The 13,719-nt window shown below is 38.8% G+C and overlaps 1 protein-coding gene across 2 annotated transcripts in view; it reads right to left on the bottom strand.

The window, feature by feature from the left end:
- grapb (GRB2 related adaptor protein b) overlaps positions 1-12,274 on the bottom strand; it is a 37,584-nt gene extending 25,310 nt beyond the window's left edge. Inside the window, exons 1-3 of one of the 2 annotated variants that reach the window (XM_022686395.2) lie at positions 11,981-12,274; positions 8,062-8,159; positions 5,233-5,352 (exon numbers count right to left, since the gene is read on the bottom strand). In XM_022686395.2, the coding sequence (XP_022542116.1) occupies positions 5,233-5,352; positions 8,062-8,159; positions 11,981-12,058 (296 nt within the window). In that variant the 5' untranslated portion in view covers positions 12,059-12,274. The remainder of the gene's footprint in view (positions 1-5,232; positions 5,353-8,061; positions 8,160-11,980) is intronic. The other variant, XM_022686396.2, reaches the window with a different exon arrangement.
- Positions 12,275-13,719: the final 1,445 nt, after the last annotated feature.

Here is a 13,719-nt window from a genome sequence, read left to right as displayed (position 1 = left end):
CTGTTTTTTGAACAATGAGAAGCTGGATTGAAAACAAGCTGTAATGAAATAGGAGTAACAAGGCTATTTTAAAAATGTAAGAAGTAGAAGTAAAAAGTTCAGATAATTGTATGAAAATGTAAGAAGTAGAAGTAAAGTATAAAGTATAAAGTATAAAATAAAAATAATTACTCCAGTCAAGCATAGATAACCAACATTTCTACTTATGTACGTTAACAAAATATTTGTACTTCATTATTTGACACCTCTGGTCCCATCTAGGTGCCATGAGCAGGGCAGGACCCAAATGGACCCCATTATTAACCCGTCCTGCTCCCATCACTGACCCTGATAAGACCCAAATAAAGACAAATCTTTCTGATTCCCAGTTGAGCTACACATACAGACTCCACATGTCTGTATGTTATTTGGGGTGCATATTATATAACAGAGCAAGTAGTCTGCTTTCCACTGCACTCAATGCCACTAACACTTCATCACAAATTTACAGCTTCATTAGGATCAATTCAAATAATCTTGTAGATCTCAGTGCAGCAAATCACACTGTTCATTACCATTGAAGAGATAAGCTGTACTGAGGAACTCGATTATGTAACGGAAGGTCATAATCAATACCCGACGCTTGTTTACAGCAAGGCTTTCAAAATGGTGCTGCATTTCTGAAATGAAATAGTGTGAGAGCACCAACACGTGAATATAAATAATCTAGTGTGTGAACTGTTAATTCATTTCTGCACTTAAATTTGTTCCAAAACTAATCTCTGGATCATACCGACGCCTGACATAATGTCTGACATAGCGTCGCAAAATTAATCCTGCTTTCTCTCTCGCAAACACTCTCACGCTTGTTCTCTTTGTCCAGTAAACATACAGTCTGGAGGAGCTGCAATGAGTTTAGAAACAAGGATGGCTGCACTGCACATCGACAGTAGTAAAAGCAGTAAGAGGCGCACTGAATTATAATGCACATTAAGTGACACTAGTAAGGATGCGTACTTCGAAGTGAGCAAGGGTGTTGCCATACTGGAACACTTAGGCTTCTTCAGTCTAGCACTATTGGACAGCATTTACTAGCGCTACTAACCGGAGCTGGCTAGCACTGCTAACCGTGGCTAGTGCTCACCCCTGGACAAAATACTGAAATTCTAAGCTTACTGTAAATAAACGGAAGCACTTTACTCACGTAAATAGACAGTTTTCGGAAGAGAAATCTGTGTAGATTAACATTCAGCACTCATTTGACTTCGAAAGATTTATTTATTGTTTTTAAGAATTACCGTTTTGTTTAATTAGGCACACCCAGCGATGAGACCTGCTGAATTAGAAGGAAAGACACATGGCGACACCCCTTTTCACTTCAAGTACATAATTACTATTGTTGCTTAATGCGCCTTATATTCTGGTGCACAGTATAGTAAAAAAAAATGTAAACTAAAAGGCACAGTATACTGATAATGACGTACAGTATTGTGCAAATGTTTAAGGCACCTGTGGGAATTTCAGTAATATTGCTGAGATGGATTGGTGTAATTTGATTTGATGCCTAAAACTTTTGCACAGTACTGTATATTAGACATAGATGTTAGCATTAGCATACGACATTAGCATTCCCTCTGTTTGCCTGCTAAACGTAATGTAAATTTTTCTGAAAGATCTTAAAGATCTCCAGTTTGCTCACCGTCACACATTCAAACAGCTTCAGAACCAGCCTGAGGTCATCCGCAAATGAGCTTCCAGTTACACTGAAGATTACCAAGCAGGTGAGAGAGAGAGAGAGAGAGAGAGAGAGAGAAAGAGAGAGAGAGAGAGAGAGAGAGAGAAAGAGAGAGAGAGAGAGAGAGAGAGAGAGATGGAGCCACTGCACTGTTTTAAACTGCAGTCTCGTGAGGTGTGCTGGAATAATGGCTTTTCTGTTATTTATAACTTCACACACATTCAGAAGAGCACGAGCGCTCTTTCATACGGATCTGGAGTATTTTTAGAAACCGTCACTTCAAATGTTCTAGCAGCCGAATGTCAACCTGAGCAGAGAGAGAGAGAGTGCGAGATAGAGAGAGAGAGAGAGGAAGAGGCGAAAGCAGAGATATGCTCCTCTTTAGCAAACAGCAAGAAAAACAAGGCACAATATGAACCAACTCTGCCACACGATATTAGCTCTCTGCTGCATAATAAGCTGCAGTACCTAAGGCCAGTGCAGATGTTTCAGAGAGAGAGAGAGAGAGAGAGAGAGAGAGAAAGAGAGTGTGTGTATGAGTGTGTGTGTGTGTGTGTGTGTGTGTGTGTGTGTGTGTGTGTTTACTTTGTTCGAGGAAAACAGAAAACAAAAAAAGAATAAATGTAGAAAACAGGCGATAAATAGTCACTCAGGTACAAATGCAGCTTTTACATCTCTTGGTTACCCACAATTCTCTGCTCACATACAACATAGGGGTCATTATCATAATACTTTGCATTTTTGCCCTCAAAAATTATTTTCCTACATTTTTACGATATTTTGCAAACATGTCAAAGGGAGTCAAATTTTGCCACAACACTAGTTCTTTTTTCCTCCGGTGTTGTGCTAGTATCGAGTTGTGCTACCTATCGATATGTGCCACTAAGCGGCTCTGCGCATGCGCAAAACTCTCATTTTTTACTGTTTTCATGCATCTTTTACTAGAGGTGGAAGTAAAAATCCAACCCATGGCTTTGCACCAACTCCCTGGGCGGCTCTGCTGCAGATACTAAACCCTGGGTTGGATTTTTAATTTCTGGACCTGGGTTACCCAAGCGTAGTATTTTCTTGATAATTTAGATTTTTTCCTGGGTGCATTGTACAATCTGAACTCAAAGTCATTGTTTGCTTGAGTGTTACAACAGTGCAAAAACCGTGGGTTTTTTTAACAGTTAAACACACACTAGGGTAGCATGGTTAGACAGGGTAGCAGAACTCTACAGACCGAGACCGAGAACACCTGTTTTGATTGGTACAAACACTGGTGCTTAGGTTTGGACCTTGGTTCACTTTCCCTTTCACACCTACTACATTGGTTTGGGCCCAAAAAAGTCCAAAAGTACAGACCAAACATGACAGGTGTAAAAGCAGTGTATTTTGAGTACTGTACTGCACTGAGTAGGCCAGTCATGATAATTACATTATTGAGTTATTGTACAATAAATAAACATGACCCTACAGTAATAACTGTAATTATGATATCATCTATATTGTGTTGTGTGTTTGTTAACATACAAACTTACAAAAAATAAATATAAAACAGCTGAACAGAACAGGTTCCGTTCAGGCTTATAAAAACCTTGGTGTTTTCAGCTAACCAGTCTGCCCTCATTTAATTGAAAACATAGATACAATGTGCAACAAAATACAAAATATGTCATTTCCAAAGGGAGTTACACAACAGCTCTAGGTTTGTGCTGAAGAATCTACTATTCTTTGGTTTAGTTCCAGCTGGAGGTTTCAGGTTCCAGAATCTTTTTTTTCTTCCCCAAATGTATCCGGGCAATTGTCCCACCCAATCAGCAGCTACTCAGCAGTATATCCCCCATCATAAGTGATGCTTTAACACAGACTAGCACATGCCTCCTCCAACACATGCAAAGTCAGCCACCACCTTTTTTTGAACTGCTGCTGATGTAGCATTGCTGAGTAGCATCACAGCGCTCTCGGAGGAAAGAGCAGCGACTCAGTTCTGATACATCAGCTCACAGACGCCTCGTCCTGATCGACATCACTCTAGGAGTGATGAGGTAAAAGAGCGCCATCTACCCACCCAGAGAGAGCAAAGCCAATTGTGCTCTCTTACAGGGCCATCTCAAAAGCCAATAATAACCCAAAAATCAGTGTCTCAGAAAATTAGAATATTATATAAGGCCAACTGATAATTTTTATCAGTGTGGGCAGTTTGCTAAGTCCTGCTGGAAAATGAAATCCTAATCTCCATAAAAGTTGTCAGCAGAGGGAAACATGAAGTGCTGTAAGATTTTGTGGGAAAACAAAACTGCACTGACTTTAGACTTGATAATAAAACACAGTGGATCAACACCAGCAGATGACATGCCACTCCAAACCATCACTGATTGGTGGAAACTTCACACTAGACCTCGAGCAGTTTGGACTGTGTCTCTCCACTCTTCCTCCAGACTGGTCTCTTGACAAATGAAATGTAAAATTTACTGATGATCAGTGATGGTTTGGACAGACATGTCATCTGCTGGTGTTGATCCACTGTGTTTTATTATCAAGTCTAAAGTCAGTGCAGTGATCTCCCACAAAATCTTACAGCACTTCATGCTTCCCTCTGCTGACAACTTTTATGAAGATGTGGATTTCATTTTCCAGCAGGACTTGGCACAATGCCCACACTGCAGAAAGTACTAATTGGTCTTATATAATATTCAAATTTTCTGAGACACAGATTTTTGGGTTTCATTGGCTGTAAGCCATAATCATCAACAATAAAAGAAATAAATCTCTCTGTGTGTAATCCATCTATGTAATGTATGAGTGTTACATTTTACATACAAACTGAATTACTGAAATAAAGTAACTTTTTTTCAAAGATATTCTATTTTTTTGAGATGGCCCTGTATATTGACAGCGCCTTAGTCTGCTGGATCACCCAGAGCCCTCTAGAACTTTTTCTTACTGGTGGAAATGTGCAGAACGGTACAAAAGTAGGTGCACGAAATGTGAATTTTACATCATACATTCCGCTGCTACACGAAAAATGTGATTCTGATTAATCAGACACAGCAATCTGAGTCGGATTGTGTGGAAATCTTGAAAAGCCTTACCTTACAATCATGCAATCATGCACTGATCTAGGGTGGCCTACAGAGTTCCACAGAGAGAACGCAGAATGGATAAAATGGGTTCCAGAGCGCTGCGAGCAAGAGCATTACATCACAGCAGCCTAAGAGCCCCGGGCTCCACACAGTACCACACACTCCATTCCAATTAGAGCGTGTGTTAACAGAGTGCCAGATAGGGTTAGACAAGCACACACACACACACACACACATAGGCACACACACATATATCTCTGGGACACTCAAGGCAGCTATTACTCATCAAAGAAAGAATAAATAACAAGCTTCTCTCCTCTCTCTGCTTTCTCTTTCTCTCTGTGTGTGTTTAGAGTCTCAAAAGTGAGTGCTGATGAAAGCAGATGTGAGTAAGAGTGTGTCTTGTGTGTGTGTGTGTGTGTGTGTGTATTGTGTGTGTGTGCTCTTCACCTGACGGACACTGAGAACTCTCCCGGCGTGCTCTCGCTCTCCCGGATGAGGAACGCTCCGCACTCCAGTGGCCTGAGCCGGCCCTCCGCTGCCTGCCGAGATATTCCTCCCACAAACCACCTTCAGGAGACAAGAGCATCTGGCTCAACACCACTCTCTCAGCTCATCTGCTGGGTGACAAGTTATTCTGCTCTGTTAGATTCATTCCAGAAATCACACAAACATGCTGGAGGTGTAGATCTGAGACTGAAACCAGAGCAGCTGCCTTTTAAACAGGAACAAAATAAAGGGAATTAAAGCAACGGTAAGTAAGTTTTGGGGATTTGGGGATTTAGAGACCTCTCTGGTGAGATTGTGTAATAACTGTTTTGACCAAGCAGCTAAATCCTACAAACATACCAGACCACTCCTATTACTCATTTTTAGATTTCTATTACATGTATATCATGCAGATTTATCTTGTTTTTGCTTAAGTTTTTGAGATTAACAAACCCATATCAGACAAATATAACCTAAGTACATACAAAAAATCTGTTTTTAAATGTTAATTTCATTTACTAATGGACAACAAATCTACTCAAACCAATCTAGCCCTGTGTGAAAAAGTGTTTGCTCCCTAAAACTAATAACTTGGTTGCGCCCCTCTTGGCTGCAACAATTGCAGTCAAGCTTTACTGATAACTGACAACCTCTCCGTGGAGAAATTCCACTTTTCTATACAGAATTGTTGTAATTCAGGCACATTGGAGGATTTTCCAGCATAAACATCCTGTTTAAGATCATCCACAGCATCTCAATCAGACTTTGACTAGGTCACTCCAAAACCTTCATTTAGTTTTTTTTAGGTCATTCAAACATGGATTTGTTTGTGTGTTTTGGATCATTGTCCTGCTGCACAACCCAAGTCCACCTGAGCCTGAGGTCACAAACAGATGTCCGGACATTCTCATTTGGGTTTGTGTGGTAAACAGCAGAATTCCTGCTTCCATATATTACAGCAAGTTATCCAGCAGCCCCAGACCATCACACTACCACCACCATGTTTTAGATTCAGTATGATGTTCTTTTTTTTTAATTATGTGTTAGTTTTACACCAGATGTAACGGGATACACACATTCCAAAAAGCTCCACTTTTGTTACATCAGTCCAAAGAATATTCACCCAAAGTTCTGGGGTTCATCAAGATGATTTTTAGGCAAATGTTATATAAGCCCAGGTTGTTCTTTTAGGTAAGCTGTGTTTTTTGCCTTGGAACTCTCCCATGGAGACTAATTTTGTCCAGTCTTTTCTTATTATTGAATCATCAACACTGATCTTAACTGAGGCAAGTGAGACCTGCAGTTATTTAAATGTTGATTTGGGTTCTTTTGGCACCTCCTGGATGAGTTGTTCATGCCCTTTTAAAGTAATTTTGGTTGGCTGGTCACTCCTGGATTCACCAGTGTTCCATAGCTCTCTGTGGTTCTCTGGAGTCCCAAAGCTTTAGAAATGACTTTGTAACCTTTTCCGGGCTTATAGATGATCAATGATGTTTTTTTCATCTGTTTTAGATCAGGGTTTAATGTGTTGCTTTTTAGGATCTTTTATCTGCTTCATGTTGTCAGACAGGTTCTATTTAAGTGATTTGTTGATTCTATAGGTCTGGTAGTAATCATGCCTGGTTGTTACTAGTGATATTTATCATTGATCTTTTAAAAACTGCTTTTTATATTTACTCAAGCTATCTTTGTCTGATATTAAAGTTTGTTTAATAATATGAAAAATGTAAGCAGGACAAAAAAGCAAAAGGTAAAGAAATCTGTAAGGGAAACTGATGCTTTAAGATGACTAAGTATACTGTGAAATATTTTCTAACAACTTAAAAGCTGCTTTCACTGTCCTAAGCACACCAAGCTTTTGTGGAAACACCTTCTAATGACTGGATCCAGAATGGAATGTTCTAGAGTAGCCACTCATGAGCCTCAGGTCACCATGCCCAATGACTATCATTAGCCAATCATCTGCCCCCAAGCCTTAAACTGTAGAACAGTAGATATGTGTTCTTTGGAGTGTTGAAGTTGAAGACATTTCCTTTAAGATGAGTTAGATTGGCAGTACAAATCATTCAACATCAGTTACTGATGAAGTTTACTGATGCTCTTGTGTGGTTGAATGCAAACAAAGCATCACAGAAATGCTCCACAATCTCATGGAAAGTCCTGCCAGACTATACAGCTCTAAAAAATAAGTTTCTAAAACAGTTTCTCTGATTTTGCCTTTTTATAGGTAAATGTTTGAGTAAAATGGACATTTTAGTTTTATTCTATAAACTACAGACAACAATATCTCTCAAATTCCATTTATTTACAGAAAATGGGAAATGGTTAAAATAACAAAAAAAAGAGCTTTCAGACCTCAAATAATGCAAATAAAACAAGTTCATATTCATAATTTTTTTTTTGAGTTCAGAAATCAATATTTGGTTGAATAACCCTGTTTTTTATTCTGTTTTTTATGCATTGTGGCATGTTATCCTGCACCAGTCTTACACACTGCTTTATGCCACTCCTGGTGTAAAAATTCAAGCAGTTCAGTTTGGTTTGATGGCTTGTGATCCTCCATCTTCCTCTTGATTATATTCCAGAGGTTTTCAATTTGGTAATATCAGAGAAACTCATCATGTTTACGTGCTCTCTTATTTTTTCCAGGGCTGTATTTTGGAAATACTGGCATATAATATAGTCTAAGCTCAAAATGTGAAATTAACTAAATTCAAACATATACACATACATACTCAGCACATACATTTACAAACACTTTCATTCACATTCATTCAGTTTGATACTTACGCATGAGGTCTTACATTGATATAGTTCTTGGGTACGTAGCCCCTCCTGCCCGACAGTTCAGCCGTGTACCAGTTCGGATCATCATCCATATTTGTCACCTACAAAACCATAAGAATTAAGCTATGCTATTATAATATATAAGACAGCGGCCTGAAAGTGTTGTGGTGCCTGTGTTTAAAGTGAAAATAATGTTTTTTTTATGACACAGTAAATACAATAGACATTTTTTCTGGAAAAGTTTTCTCAGCGTTTTTAAGGAGCTCCTGCAGCTGCTGAACAATAGTTGCTGCTTTTCCAGCTCATCCCATACCAGCAAATCACCATCTCAGTGTTTTTTTTGTCTCCTACATAACTAAATATGTGTCCCTTATTTGTGTTCATGTCTTTAACCATCCTGTTACCTTCAAACTTACTAACACTTTTTATCCTTGGGGTCAATTTGACCCCAGCAATTTTAATCTCTCAAAACAATTATTATTATACATTAAATAAAATGACCAAAGTTACCAAACTTTATATCACATGCTAAATTATTTAGTTGACTAATTAAATAGCCTTAAAATAATAATCTCTCAACATTTTGAGTTGAGAGAGAGCAGAAGGAGAGAGAGCACACAGATCACCAAGAGAACTGGTTTAGAAGTTGCTGTGCAAACATTTATGTCTGCATTACCACTATGTAGTGTAAACTATCATTATGTTTGTAGGAACAAAATTTTCATCCACATCATGGGAGATATCAAAGCTTTCGTAAGAATAATTTATTTAGAAAATAATTCATTAAAAAGAAATACATTAAATGTGAAGGTGTGTCCAAACTTTTGACTAGTATTGCTAATAGTGCTATGTACCTGAAAAGAACATATTTAACTGTCTGTTTCTTATAGCATTTGCCTGTTGATGTACAATTAAGAGGGATAGAATGTAGGAAATCTAGTAAGATTTAGGACAAACTACAAAAAAAAATTACAATCTTTGCATTTATTTGAACAACACACTCAATGACAAATAAATACTGCACCAAGGAATTGTGGGAATGAAAGTGTAAACGTAATGTATGATGATATACACAAGTGCCTGCATTGTGTTTACATGCATTTAAAAATCCATTCATCCATCAGGTATGCGATGACTGTACTGTGTTTTTCGCACTATAAGGCGCACCTAAAATCCTTGACTTTTCCTAAAAATCGACAGTGCGCCTTATAATCCGGTGCACCTTATGTATGAAGGTTGTAAGGAGCAGTAAAGTCACTCTGCTGAAGTAAGTTCCAAAGTTATAAAGGAGTTTCTCCAGTGCTGAGACTGAGTGCAGTGGCATTAGCATAGTTGCTAACTGCAGTACTAGCTCTTTCGTTGTTCAGAGGTGTGTATTATCAGACTGTAGCCTGCATTTACCAGTTAAAACAAGCTACGTGGGATAAACCGCTAGCTGATAGCGCCCTGGGTTACCAGAACAATCAGGGTTCTTTAGTCTAACACTAGCAGGCAGCATTTACTAGCGTTAACCACTGCAGCTGGCAGGCGCTAATAACCGGGGTTGGCTAAGCGCTTGCTAACCACAGCTAGTGCTCACCCTATGGACAAAATACAGGAATTCTAAGCTTACTGTCAATAAATAGAAGCACTTTACTCACCCAAATAAACAGTTTTCAGGAGAGAAATCTCCTGAAATTAACATCCAGCGCTCATTTGACTTTAAAAAGAAAAGTTTTTTTTTTTTTTTTTTAAGAATTACAGTTTTGTTAGAAACTAGAATTAGAAGGGAAACATGGTGACACCCCTATTCACTTCAAATATGCATCCTCACTAGTGTCGCTTAATGCACCTAATAATCTGGTTCGCTTTATAGTCTGAAAAATACTAATCCTCTTACTTAAGTGTTCTTGTAAACAACATACCCTGATTTCTTGATTGGAGTATAGTCAAAAAATCTGATTAAAAAAAATAATAAAGAGAGCTGGATTGGCATCAGCAGCTGGGCAGAGTGTTGGACCCACAGCAGATGCAGTTGATTTCAAACAGAACTTGGACTCATCACCCAGAAAAGCCGCTTGCAGTCCATAGCAGTCCAGGATTCTCCTTAAGAACACCACTGCAAAAAGGGTGATGGTGGCTGGCGAGTGGCCTAGATGGCCAGCTAATCAATCCACCATCCTGCTTCTCTTAATCCATTGACTTCCATAGAGGAAGTTGTAGAGTATCCAAAAGTAGCCTCTGAGAGCTCTTTACATGGCAGTGCAACACCCTGTGTTCAGGTACATTTCTGGCATATTGCTATCTTGCCAACACAAAACACAGGTGCACCACTGACTGAATTAAACCCTGACTACAGTCGACTGTCAGATATCCATACCTATCTTAGCTACACAGGTGCACCGTGCGCTCCATGTGCGTTCAGCGTGCATACCCCCTTACTCGTTACACACACTCAAGATCAGGCAGCTGTGCACAAACCCAACTTTCACAACAACAATAGAAAACAGAATACAAAATAAAACCACGTTGCTGTTACAACACACAGGTCAGTTTCTTCTGCTGAGAAGCGCAGAAGCACTACGCCATTAAAATACCAATCTGCCAAAGTCGTAACGCACCTGATTCTTAAAGGGAATGGCAAGTGACACGCTGATTGACTTATTTTATGTTACACCCAAAACACACTTATGAGTAATTAAAAGAATTAGTACATAACTTTATCGTGTTTTGAGCCACGCAAGGTGTACTATTTGTGCCATTACAAAAGCAATGACACACTGACACTCCCATAATCAAGCTGCGCGGTTGATCGCTCGCCTATAGATCACTAAAACAGGGTCCCTAGTGTCTAATTAAACCACACCTATAATTATTACACATTTCATACATGTTGCAACTGCCAGAGACACACTGTTAATGTAAATGCTGGGTTTTGCAGTAATCCTGGTGCGTAACAGTTTTTGTCAATGAGTGTAACTGAACAGCTACAAATCTAATGGTCTGAAGCTCTGAAGTACTTATCCTGTACAACAGAAGAAACTGTAAGTCTTCCTTTCCTGGATATGTCCTGATTAGAACCAGTTTCATCATCATAACTTTTTTGATGGTCTTTGTGACTGCACTTGAGGATACTTTCAAAGTTCTTGAAATGCTTCAGAATTGACTGACCTTCATTTCTTAAAGTATTTTTTTTTCTTACTTTTATTGATTAGTTCTTGTCATAATATGGATTAAAACATGACTCAAATAGAGCTATTTACTGTATACCAACTCTAACTCTTCACTACTTTACAACTGATGCTCTCAAACACATTAAGAGACAAGAAATTCAAGTAACTCTTGATAAGTTCAGCACAGCTGTTAACTGAAAGCTTTATGAGGTGACTCTACCTCATAAAACTGACTGAGAAAATCCAGCCAAGATGTGCAAAGCTGTCATCTAAGCAAGAGGTGCTACTTTGAAGAATCTAAAATCTAAAACACATTTAAACATATTTAACACTAAATAATTTAGTATGCTTTCCTTATAGTATACTAATCTACAATGCAGCACATTTTAAAAACATGCAAAAACACAGAATTTAAGATGCATTTCTACACATTGTAGAGCATTTTGGTTTATTGTGAACTGTTGAAACGATGTGAAGAGCAGCTGTGTTTAAATCATGTGGAAAAACAGAAATAGAAACAGAAAAAGTGCTTTAGGACATGAATAGGTAACATTCCTGCCTGCTGCCAATAGAATCTATCTATCTATCTATCTATCTATCTATCTATCTATCTATCTATCTATCTATCTATCTATCTATCTATCTATCTATCTATCTAAGAAGCTCTCACAACCTGTCACAGCAGAATAATGACCACCACAAACCCAAAATCATCCTCACACACACAAACACACACACACACACACACACACACACACACGCTCACTCACCTTCAGGATGTCGCCCTTCTGGAAACTTAGCTCGTCACATTCTGTGGCTCTGAAGCTGTACAGCGCCTCAGCCTCCATCAGACACACACAGAGAGAGAAGAATGATGGAGTGTGCTCACACACACACACACACAGGAAAAAAGAAGAAAGGGAGAAAGGAGGAGGAAGAGTGAGAGGTTACAGGGAAAGAGGGATGAAGTAAAGAAGAGATACACAAATGAGAGAATGAGAGTGAGAGGATCTGCGGATGGAGGAGGGAAGGAGTGAAAAGTGGAGCTGGTGCTGCTGAAGAAAGCATGAAAATGTGTCTGACTCCACTACACTGTAGTACAGCTGTTCACTGAGAGAGAGAGAGAGAGAGAGAGAGAGAGAGAGAGAGAGAGAGAGAATGAAATATGGAGAGAGGGAGAGAGAGGGGGGAGGGTGTAAATGGATAGATACATCGACACAGACATATATAGCAAACAGCTCTATATGTCTATAACAGCTAAACATACAGCTCTGGAAAAAAATGAGACCACTTAAAAATGATGAGTTTCTTTGATTTTACTAAATTGAAAACCTCTGGAATATAATCAAGAGGAAGATGGATGATCACAAGTCGTCAAACCAAACTGAACTGCTTGAATTTTTGCACCAGGAGTAAAGGCATAAAGTTATCCAAAAGCAGTGTGTAAGACTGGTGGAGGAGAACATGCCAAGATGCATGAAAACTGTGATTAAAAAACAGGGTTATTGCACCAAATATTGATTTCTGAAACTTTATGAATATGAACTTGTTTTCTTTGCATTATTTGAGGTCTTAAAGATCTGCATGTTTTTTGTTATTTTAGCCATTTCTCATTTTCTGCAAATAAATGCTCTAAATGACAATATTTTTATTTGGAATTTGGGAGAAATGTTGTCTGTAGTTTATAGAATAAAACTACAATGTTCATTTTACTCAAACATAAACCTATAAAAAGCAAAATCAGAGAAACTGATTCAGAAACTGAAGTGCTCTCAATTATCAGTGATGATTGCAGTCACTGTGAACTGTCCACTGTGAGTAGTAATGCCGTTTATCGTAAATCACAGATTTTACCCATGTAAAACTGTGGATTTTGGGAATGTTACATGCCTACATCATTTAATTAATAGAAATCAGTAATGTATGTTTATATATACAAACTATGTGTCATCATGTCCCATGACTTTTGTCATGTTCCATGTAAACTAAAGAATACAGCACTGACCTGTGGGATATGAGTGTAGGGGCTTCTGCATTGAATGTGGGCGTGATTTCTGCTGGAGCCTATTGTCTGTTGGGTGGACAGTTCTAGTCAGAAGTCGCCGGTCATGATCATTACCACCCACTGCACTGAGCTGTCTACTCTGTGGGTGGTAATTCCATCTATTATGGCGTATTTCATGTACACACGTGACAATATAGACGCCCACACCACAGATTTTCAGTAATATTCAGGTCTGAGGACTGAGATGATCATTCCAGGACTTTGTACTTGTTCAGAACTTTGTACCTGAATGCATTAGTAGATTTTGAGCAGTGTTTATTGTTTAGTGTTTAGGGTCGTTGTCTTGTTAAAGTATCCAGCCCCGGCGCTTTAACTTCAACTTTATCACTGATTCTTAAACATTGTTCTCAAGAATCTGCTGATATTGACTTTTATCCATGTGACCTCAACTTTAACAAGATTCCCAGTACCTGCACTGACCCCACAGCTCCACAGCATGATGGA

The sequence above is a fragment of the Astyanax mexicanus genome, chromosome 21 (assembly GCF_023375975.1).
Source record: "Astyanax mexicanus isolate ESR-SI-001 chromosome 21, AstMex3_surface, whole genome shotgun sequence".
Taxonomy (NCBI): domain Eukaryota; kingdom Metazoa; phylum Chordata; class Actinopteri; order Characiformes; family Acestrorhamphidae; genus Astyanax; species Astyanax mexicanus.
This window is presented reverse-complemented; position numbering and strand designations above follow the sequence as displayed.